Raw genomic sequence first — 9,668 nt, forward strand, 5'->3', positions numbered from 1 at the left:
TGTCACTCAAGTTATAAAAAGAGAAGTGGATGTGTGCTAGCATCCAGGCATTTCTAGGGTATTGAGGCTTCATAGATTGCTCTGGGAAGTGGTCCAGGAGTAACTGCTGCGGTGAGTTTGAGTGCTGTGTTCAGATGGTCCCTGCCTCCCAGCGATGGCCTTCTTTGTATTTCTGGCAGAGAAATCATGCTGTTTGCAAGAGTGTGCAGAGGGGCAGGAAGACCGAGGAGGCTTGGTGGCTTCTGCCCAGGAATTTCATCCTAAATCCTCTGTCTCTGCTACAGGATGCTGCCCGCCGAGCTCAGGAGCTGGAAATGGAGATGCTGTCAAGCACGAGCCCCCCAGAGAGAACCCGGTATAGCCCTATCCCTCCCAGTCACCACCAGCTCACTCTCCCTGATCCATCCCACCAAGGCCTACATAGCAACCCTGACAGTCCAGCCAAACCAGAGAAGAATGGGCATGCCAAGATTGTCAACCCCAGGATTGCCAAGTTCTTTGAGATACAGACCATGCCCAATGGCAAAACCCGGACCTCCCTTAAAACGATGAGCCGCAGGAAGCTCTCCCAGCAGAAGGAGAAGAAAGCCACTCAGATGCTTGCCATTGTTCTTGGTGAGTCAGCTCTGGGTGATGGCCACAGCTCTGCCATGCCCAGCCCTGGCTGGGGAAAGCGAACATTCCAGCAGGTCCCAGACTGCCTTGTGGACCATAGTTTAAAGGTCATGGGTTGGGGACTCCTGCAGTAACAGGCCACAATCTATATATACAGTCAATATTTAGTAGAATCTCCTATTGTGTCTACTGTACAGAAGGGCAAATCAGGGTTTTGTGTAGTTATATAACTGAGGCAATTTGACTCCGTGTCTGGGCTTCACTGGTCTCTGGTAAGAAACCATAACCTGTGTTCTAGGTATGTGCCTTCTTCTTTTGCTCTCCTATCTGTAGAGTAAGTTGCCTCTCAGGGTGGTTATCATAGTCAGGATAGCACAGGGTTGGGAATCATCACATATGAGAGTTCTTACACATTTTGTTACTACTACTATTGCTGAGGAATATGTACATTTTCAACCAAGTCCCTGTGTGGCAAAATGATCCCCTTGTGAAAAAAAAGATATAGGTAGATGAGAGGTGGCTACAAATTTGCTGGACAAGACTTTTGAATAAATTTCTATGGGCTGTTAAGATGGTTCAGCTAGTGAAGGCACTTACCACCACCAAACCTGACAGCCTGAGTTCAATCCCTCTGTTCCAATTCCCCACATGCTGTCATTTCATTTCCATGTGGCATCTCTCTCTCTCTCTCTCTCTCTCTCTCTCTCTCTCTCTCTCTCTCTCTCTCTCTCTTTCTCTCTCTCTCTTCCTCTCTGTCTTTCTCTCTCATACACACATACACACACACACACACTAAAGTGCAATTAATTTTTGTTTTAACTTTTAGACAATTGTGTAATGAAGGACAAAATCTAGGAAGTAGACTGATTCAGGCAGTTGGGGAAGGAGGGCAGGGTGTGAGTTCTTCATTCTCATGACACTGGGACCCTATCTGATGGAAATCCTGGGCCATGAGTAGGGAGGTTCTAATGCCAGCCAGTTCAGAAGCACAGGCCCCAGAAAGGTAAGGGATTATTTTCCAATACATATCTAGGCTGTATCAGGATTGATTTGGAGCCAGCTCCATATGACAGTCCACTAGTTCTACCCTTGGTATTCCAAGATGATGCTCTGTCCTAAAACATCCCCTATAACTACACACTGAGTGTCCAACTGGAGCAAGTGATCTTGAAGCTTGCCTTTGTAAGAGGGCATGATCTCCAGGTAGGACAAAGGCTATGTCTACCAACACTGAGCAATCTTAGGCAAAGCTGGAGCCAGAGTCTTGACATTTGAGGGTTCTAGAAGATGGGTATCAGATGTCAGTTGTGTCAGTCAAGAGCAAAGTGGTCTTAGGGACATTGTGGAGTTAACATAATTTCCCATTGAATTCAAGGAGCCACCTTGAAAACTAAGTAAGATGGGTATTTAGCCTTATCTTTTCCTAAATCTTATGTCCCACACTGCTGAGAACAAATTCTGTCCAATGTCATCAGCTTGAGGAGAGCATTGCCCACAATGGTGACTGGGAAGTAGTTGGTGTGCCTATTTGCAGAGACCGACTAGAGTCAGACAGCTAACATTTCCCATTTGTTTTCAAGCCACTTCCTTCTCACCGAGCAAATAAGAAAAATAAGACTGAGGGAGATGCAGGGACCCTTCCCCACAGATGTGTGCTAAAAACAAGATGCTTAGAGTTGAGACCAGGGTCCCCTTTGCCACACAACCCTGGGGCTACCACCAGCAGTTAGCACTCTCCATACACCAGGGAAGCTTGTGGTAGCACAGACAGGTGGACAGGGAGTGGGACCCTCCTACTCCTCCACCTGGTACCAGCCTGACCCTGCCCTCTTCCCAGGTGTGTTCATCATCTGCTGGCTGCCCTTCTTCATCACACACATCCTGAATATACACTGTGACTGCAACATCCCACCAGTCCTCTACAGCGCCTTCACATGGCTGGGCTATGTCAACAGTGCCGTGAACCCCATCATCTACACCACCTTCAACATCGAGTTCCGCAAGGCCTTCATGAAGATCCTGCACTGCTGAGTCTGCCCCTTGCCTGCACAGCAGCTGCTTGCCGCCTCCCTGCCTAGGCAGGCCAGACCTCGTCCCTGCAAGCTGTGGGCAGAAAGGCCCAGATGGACTTGGCCTTCTCTTGACCCTGCAGGCTCTGCAGTGTTAGCTTGGCTCGGTGCCCCTCTCTGCCCACACACCCTCATCCTGCCAGGGTAGGGCCAGGGAGACTGGTATCTTACCAGCTCTGGGGTTGGACCCATGGCTCAGAGCAGCTCACAGAGTGCCCCTCTCACATCCAGACCCCGTCTCCTTGGCACCAAAGATGCAGAGGCCTTCCTTGACCTACTTCTCGGGCACAGAAACTAGCTCAGTGGCCGAGCACAACTTGATTGTTGGCTTGGCCTGGCCCTTGCTTGCCTATGTTGGACCAGGTGGTGGTAGGGAGGGACAGTTCTTACTTTACAGGGACCACATAGGAAAGCAGGGAACATGCCAAGGCCTCCAGGCAACATTAGTGTCAGGAGACACACATAAGCACCAGGTAGCTCCACAGACCCCAGAGAAACTGAGGCTGAAAATCTGTTTTCCACCCCAACTCTAGTGTGAGTCCCTATTTTTCTTAGCAGTCAGTATTGCTATGTCCTACCTTGTTATAGCATCCCATGGGGTTTCTGTACCCTTTGGGGGAAAACAACTCGAATCCTCAAGGGCCCTAAGAGAGACTGCAAGGAGAAAAATAGCTGATCTCCCTCTACCCTCCAAACTACTCCACTACTCCTTGACATACCTTGGATATATCCATTCCCCACAGCAAATGCTGGCCAGCCGGGGAAGTCAAGCCTTGGACCAGTGTTGGAGCTGAAGTTGGAGGTGGTAACTTGGGGCTCTTTGATGGGGGATTGTTCACATCTTCTCTCTCCTATGTCTCTTCCTTCCCAGTGCCTCTGCCTTAGAGGAGGCTGTGGATGGGGCTGCTGGGGCTGCTGGTACCATTGGGCCTGGTCCTGTGTGAGGAGGGGAAGCTGCAGCTTGGAGGGTTCTGGGCTCCAACTCTGTAACATCACCATACATGCACCAAACCAATAAAACCGTGACAAGAGTCATTCCCATGGGCACTTGGGTGGCCTAGGACACTGCCAACACTACCTTTAACATTTAGGTATAGCATATAGGTGACAATAGAAGGGAATCCAGCTCCCCCAGCTTCCTGGATCGGGGTACCTCTTCAGGACTAAGCCACCAGAGCAGAGAGAGCTAGACAGGAAAGGTGGCCCCTGGTGTGTTGGGTTTACTCTTATTTGTAAATAATACAAATACTGTCTTCCTTGTCTGGTCTCTGGCATGGGCAGTGTGAGACAGGCAAAGCCTGAAGACAGTGGCCTGGCCAGGTGTCCATCTTCTCACTTCCAGGTTCATTCATGGCTCCAGGCTCTCAGGGTCCCAGGCAGGCTCTGCCCCAACAACAGAAGCCTGACTCCTTAAAAGTGAAGTAGAAATCAAGCCAGTGAAAGATGAATGTTCTTGGCACCTTACAATCAGGAATAATGACAAACAGGGTAGTAGCACCCACGGGCTCAGGCTCTGGGGAGTTGTCAGGGCATAATTTGCATGCTAAATATAATATTTTTAGCACCAAAGTTTGGAGCATTTAACTTGCCCTGAACATTTAATTATGGACTTTGATCTTCTTGCTGAACTTGAATCTAGCGCTAAGCTTTGGGAAAGGCTCCTGTCCCCAGGAGCACCCTGGTGCCAGAAGGTAAGCTAAGCAGGTGCCCTAGGGTAGCTCATGGCTGCCAACGACTTAGTGGCTATCTCCTGGAAGGCATCAGGCCTTCAGTTAATCCAGACATCCTAGGAAACTCTGAGCTGATGATACCCACCCAAAAATCTACCAACAAAACAGAAACAAAACAACACTCCCCCATATACATGCATACACACACACACACACACACACACACGACATGCTCTCAGTCTAAGGACGGATGGATGATCTTGACCTGGCTGGAAGATTCAAAGTTTGTTTCATTAGAAGTCTTTTGAAGGCACTCAAGTTTAACAGTAGCAGAGAAAGAGGAAGAGGAGAAGGAACAGGAGGAGAAAGAGGAGAGAGACAGAGACAGAGACAGAGAGAAGGGACCTGAAAATGGGTTGGGGAGGCAATCCACGGAGCAATCAGAGAAGAACTCTGTCAGAGAGAAAAGGGGAAGAGGGCAGGGCAGGGGCGGGAGGCGGGGCAGGAGAGAGTTGACCACAATTGTCAGGAGGCTTCAAGTCTTTCTTCCAGACAGCAGATTGACAGCTAGAGTGGGCAGGGGGAGGGCTGGGCCCCACCCTCTCCCCCTTAAGCTCTTGGGAGCAAAAGGATGGGAGGAAGGGGACCCAGAAACACATAGCAGAAATGGGGATCCCAGGCTCTGGCTTTCCAAAAAAGGTCCCACCCTTTCTCTTGATGGGTTTGGGAAGGAAGCCTCAGAACTTTCCCTCCCCATTTCCTTCCTGGCATTTCCAGTGTCCCCACCTACCGGGGAGCCCATTCTTAGACCTTCTTTGTCTCCTAGAGACTGTGTGGCTTCCTTTGCCAGCTCCCCAGTCTTCCCTGAGCCAAGCTGTTCACTGTCCTGGGAGCAAGGGCAGAGTCTGTATCTGATTTGGAAACCTATCAGTACAGAGCAGCTTTTGCCTTTGTTTCCATGGAGGCTCTCCTCTTAGCCCCAGGGCACCTTTCCTGTGCTCCGGCCTCACTTGAGGAGGGTGGTGTGTCTGGGTGGCAGGCCCAGACCCCTGACTGAATCTTATGTCATCCATTCTGTGCCATGTAGTTGGGACTAGCTAGTGTGGGCAAATATATATTTTATTTCAATAGAGAAAGAAAACCTGTTGGAGACTAGACCTTTAGGGTGATAACCAGGATCCATACAAATAACATTTCCCTGCCCAGTAGCAGGTGGTGGAGAATGAGCAGGGACAAAGTGATGGCAAGAGGGTGTGTTTCTGAGGGGCCTTTCCTGTTTATTACATGCCTGTAGCTCTGCTACACCAAGTGAAGCAGGAAGCTTGTAGAGAGAAAATGTAGCATCTTCTGAGTGAGAAGGTGTAAGTGGCCCACCCCAGCATCCTGAGTGAAGCAGAGAAGAACCTGTTCAGATTTGACTGCCAACTTCACTCTGCCCAGGTGACTTCCGAGGCAGGCAACAGAATGATGGCTGATGCCCTGTCTAGAAAGCTCTGTTACTGCCAGGTGGCACCATATGGAGCCTAAATTCATTTAAGAAGCCCCATTATGTGCGTGCAGCGCCCCTTATGTGCACACAGCGTCCCTTGACTCTACCCTGTTCCTACTGATGCGGACATGATGCTTTGGCTTGATCTACAGTAAGCTCTGTTAGACTCCTGGAGCCTTCTGTACTATAGTCTGCAGATCATCTTCACGACTGTGTCTCAAGGGTTATAACCAGTGACTAAGGTCACAGCCCATCTCAAGGCCCAGAAAGAATCTTCCATTCCTTCCCAGAATGCACTGGCATAGGAAATTAGGCTGCTGTGTCCTAAGGCATCATTCCCATAAGGCCCCCAAAGCCTGAATATCTGTGCTCTATTCCAAAAGAAAAATTCCTCTTGTTTAGGAGAAATGGCAAGAAGCCGAGTGCTTATTCACTGCCTGGCCTCTGGGCTTGGCATCAGATTCAAATGTGGCAGCACCCTCAGGTCACAAGTGCTACTAATTGGTTTGACTGGAGCTCAAGAACTTGCAGCAACGTGAGGTCATAGATGGCTATGATCCAGGCAGGCTTTGTATTCAAGTCTCCTGCCTGGGCCTACCCTAGTGACCTTTCTCAGCTTCCTTCTCCAGTTTGCCTCCTCTGCCACAGACTAGCCTGGTTTGCATCCATTGTCCTTCATACGGCAATGCACAAACTGCTCCAGTCCCCATTGCCTATGATCAGACTCAGCACCCTGGGTAGTACATGTGTCCTGGGCAGTAAGAGGGAAGAGAAGAGGATATAAAAATGGCCAGGTTGTATACCTGAGCAAGCAAGAGGGCAGACAGTAGGAGATGTGAGTTCAGCGCCTTCAAGAGGAGGGGCCTTCTCCTACAGGGCAAGCTGGAAAAGCTTCATGGGTAGAAATTAGTGGGCTCAATATAGTGGTGGGGGTTTGCGGGGTATGTAAGACTCCATCAGGTACAGATGGAGGAACTCAACATTAGCATGAAGGGGTTGTAGTGTGATTCTGGGGCTGATGATCTCCATAAAGGGATGCTCCTGAACAGATGACTAGAGCAGCCATCTGTGTGTCCAGAAGCCCTGGGGCCTCCCCTGCCCTCTGCCTTCTCTCCCTTCTCCCACAAGCTTGGAGACTGGCTTCTCTTTTTGGCTTCACTCTGTGCCCTCCCCAGGGTAACTTCTCAGGGGCTATAAGGATGCATCCATAGGTATTTCTAGCCTCTGAGAGTTTTCTGCAGTTCACTGCATGTCCACATCTGATCTGAGAAGGTCACATAGACCAAATGGAGCTTCTCATCTGCAGATTAACTTCTTTAGCTGTGGCTTGCTAAAATGCACTGCTCCTTCTGTTTCCATATCTGGAAGGATTCCACCACCCACTGACTCCTCAAAGTACAAGAAGTCACCTAAGCAGAGGTTTAGAATAGGAAAGGTATTTGCCTCTGTAAATGGTAAGAAAAAAGCAGGTAAGTGGAAAGGTGTTGATGAGAAGAGACAAGAGCTGGAAGACAGAAGAGAAATGAAGTGAAGGTGAGTGCTGGTGCATGCTGGGTTTGTGTGTGGTCCAATAGCATCCTCACATCTAAAAGGTTTTTGCACCCAGGGGCTGGAGCATCCACAGGTCTCCCTCTATAGGGAAAGCTTACAGCTAATAAAGTATGAAATCAAGACCCTAGACCAGGTTTGTCTGGCCACCTCTAAATCCTCTGTCATAGTTTGGAATTCCAATTTTCCATCACTGCATCAAGCTTCCCCATTGCACACAGTTCCATGGGATGTTTGGGGTGCACTGGACAATCAGACTCTATCCGCCTTCTGCTTGGTCAGTGAGGCAAAGCTCCAGACTCAAGATGGACATTAGAGTTTCCCCACTGGAAATCCATCACATTGTCTGCCCATAGAAATAAGCTGTCCCTCCCCCATTCTGGAGCTTATGGAGTACCTCCTATACTAGCCTCTGACCCTTCTGAGCTCCATCCATGTTGCCTCCAACACTTAGATCATTCAGGAGCCTCTCTCTGATCAACCCAATGCTTAGGTTGAAAGTTGACTTGAGAGGGGTAAGAAAGGAGAGGTCAGTGGCTGCTTCTATCCAATATGGCTCCCTCAGTTTAGCCATATTAAAAACCTGATCCCTCAGCTCACTCACCACATTTCAAGGACTCAGTTCCACAATCCAATAGAGGTACTCTACCTACTAAGCAACATGGATCCCCAAAATTCCTTTCTTCTTTTACAGTCCTATTTTAGGAGTTTGGGGAACCTTCAATTAATATGGAAACCAAGGATGAGGAGCAGGTTTGTGGATAGGGGGTGGTTAATGTTCAGTTTGGGATAATTTGAATTTAAGAGTTTTCTAGGACCTCCAAGTACAGAAAGAAATCAGGGTTTCAATTTCTAGCACCCCGCCCCCTAGGCACTTTAAACACAGTGGAAACCTACTAGGGGCCTTCTTCAAGCAATTTCAAGGACCTCCTTCAAACGCAACCAAAATATCCATATATAACTGGGAAGGCAGGTTTGTCCAAATGAAGCTTAAGATGGACACTATATGTAACTGTCTAGGGCAACTTGAGAATACAGCAGACAGCAAAGTCCTCTTGCTCAAGCCTGAGCCCAAACTATCGCCTCTGTTAGTTCTCAGAGGAAGTGATTCAAAGAAGCAGGGATCTGAGAACCTCCACAGGAGGCCAGGGTCATCAGGGCCAAAGTGATCCACGGGCACAGTCCTGGCCATACCTCCATGCCAATGCAATTCCCCCAACACATTTATTCAAGGGTTTCCTCACACTCCTCCTAATGTGATAAGCCAGACACCATCTTGTGCTGTGGCTCCAACTTCATGACTTCCATTGGTTGCTCGTGCTTACTTGTGTGTGAATAGGCAGTCCCTTCCATCTCCTCTGGTTTGTCCAGATTCCTAGACTTGGAGCTACATCAGTATTTCAGGGTTCAAGAGAGGCACACAGATCTCATCCTCCCTCCTCCTGTTTATTGCTTTAGGAGACAGAACTAGAGGTATTTTCTTAATCACAGCAGATAGCCAGCATAGAATGGGGAGATGCGGCTGGCATAGAATAGAGGGATGAAAGCTTTCATAGAACAGGGAGTGAGACAATCTGCTGAATGGTTCCCAGGCTCCAGGAGTTCTTACTACTTCTCAGGGGAAAGACTTCTATCCTCACTGTGCAATAGGCATGGTTCTATTGAGAAAGGGCCCAGAGGTACACCCTGTGGTGGTCATCCTTAGCTCTGGCTTCCCTGAGTCATGAAGCTCACTCACATCAGGGTCTGCCCTGCAGATTCTGGTATAATTGGTTGAGGATATATTTAGAGAATCCCTCATTATGAAATCCTAATGTGTAGACTGGTCTTATCGCTGCTTCCCGAGGACACAACCCAGCCATGTGCTGACCTGAGACTTATTCTGGGCTGTCCCAAACTGTCTAGAGCCCAGCTGGAGCTAGTCCAGAGACCCTAGGACTGAGGAAGTAAGGCTGCCAAAGTGAACTCATGCCCAATGCAGGGTGGCACATAGGGCAACAACTCTCCTTTGCCCTATCTTTTGCCCCATGGTGATACTAGGGTGCTGATGGGGTGGAGAGATGAGGCAGCAGGGAAAACCTGCCCTTCTGATACCCCTCAACAGCCACTGCCTCACTGATCACTGACCAGGCTTCCCAATACACACAGTGGATATGAGAAGCACTGGGGTTTCCCCATCATGCCCACAACTGCATAGCCCTGTGGGTGGATGGGCTATATGTGTTCCTAGAGAGCAAATCTCTGAGCAGCTGATAAGGAAGAAAAGAAATTCATGCT

General features: G+C 49.0%; 1 protein-coding gene across 2 annotated transcripts in view; it reads left to right on the top strand.

Annotated features, from left to right (window-relative positions):
• The window catches only part of Drd2 (dopamine receptor D2), a 63,625-nt gene extending 59,906 nt beyond the window's left edge, over positions 1 to 3,719 (top strand). The window contains exons 7-8 of one of the 2 annotated variants that reach the window (XM_031345297.1): positions 285 to 615; positions 2,453 to 3,719. In XM_031345297.1, coding sequence (XP_031201157.1) covers positions 285 to 615; positions 2,453 to 2,646 — 525 coding nt within the window. In that variant the 3' untranslated portion in view covers positions 2,647 to 3,719. The remainder of the gene's footprint in view (positions 1 to 284; positions 616 to 2,452) is intronic. The other variant, XM_031345298.1, reaches the window with a different exon arrangement.
• The last annotated feature ends 5,949 nt before the right edge of the window (positions 3,720 to 9,668 follow it).

The sequence above is a fragment of the Mastomys coucha genome, unplaced genomic scaffold (genome assembly GCF_008632895.1).
Source record: "Mastomys coucha isolate ucsf_1 unplaced genomic scaffold, UCSF_Mcou_1 pScaffold23, whole genome shotgun sequence".
NCBI lineage: Eukaryota > Metazoa > Chordata > Mammalia > Rodentia > Muridae > Mastomys > Mastomys coucha.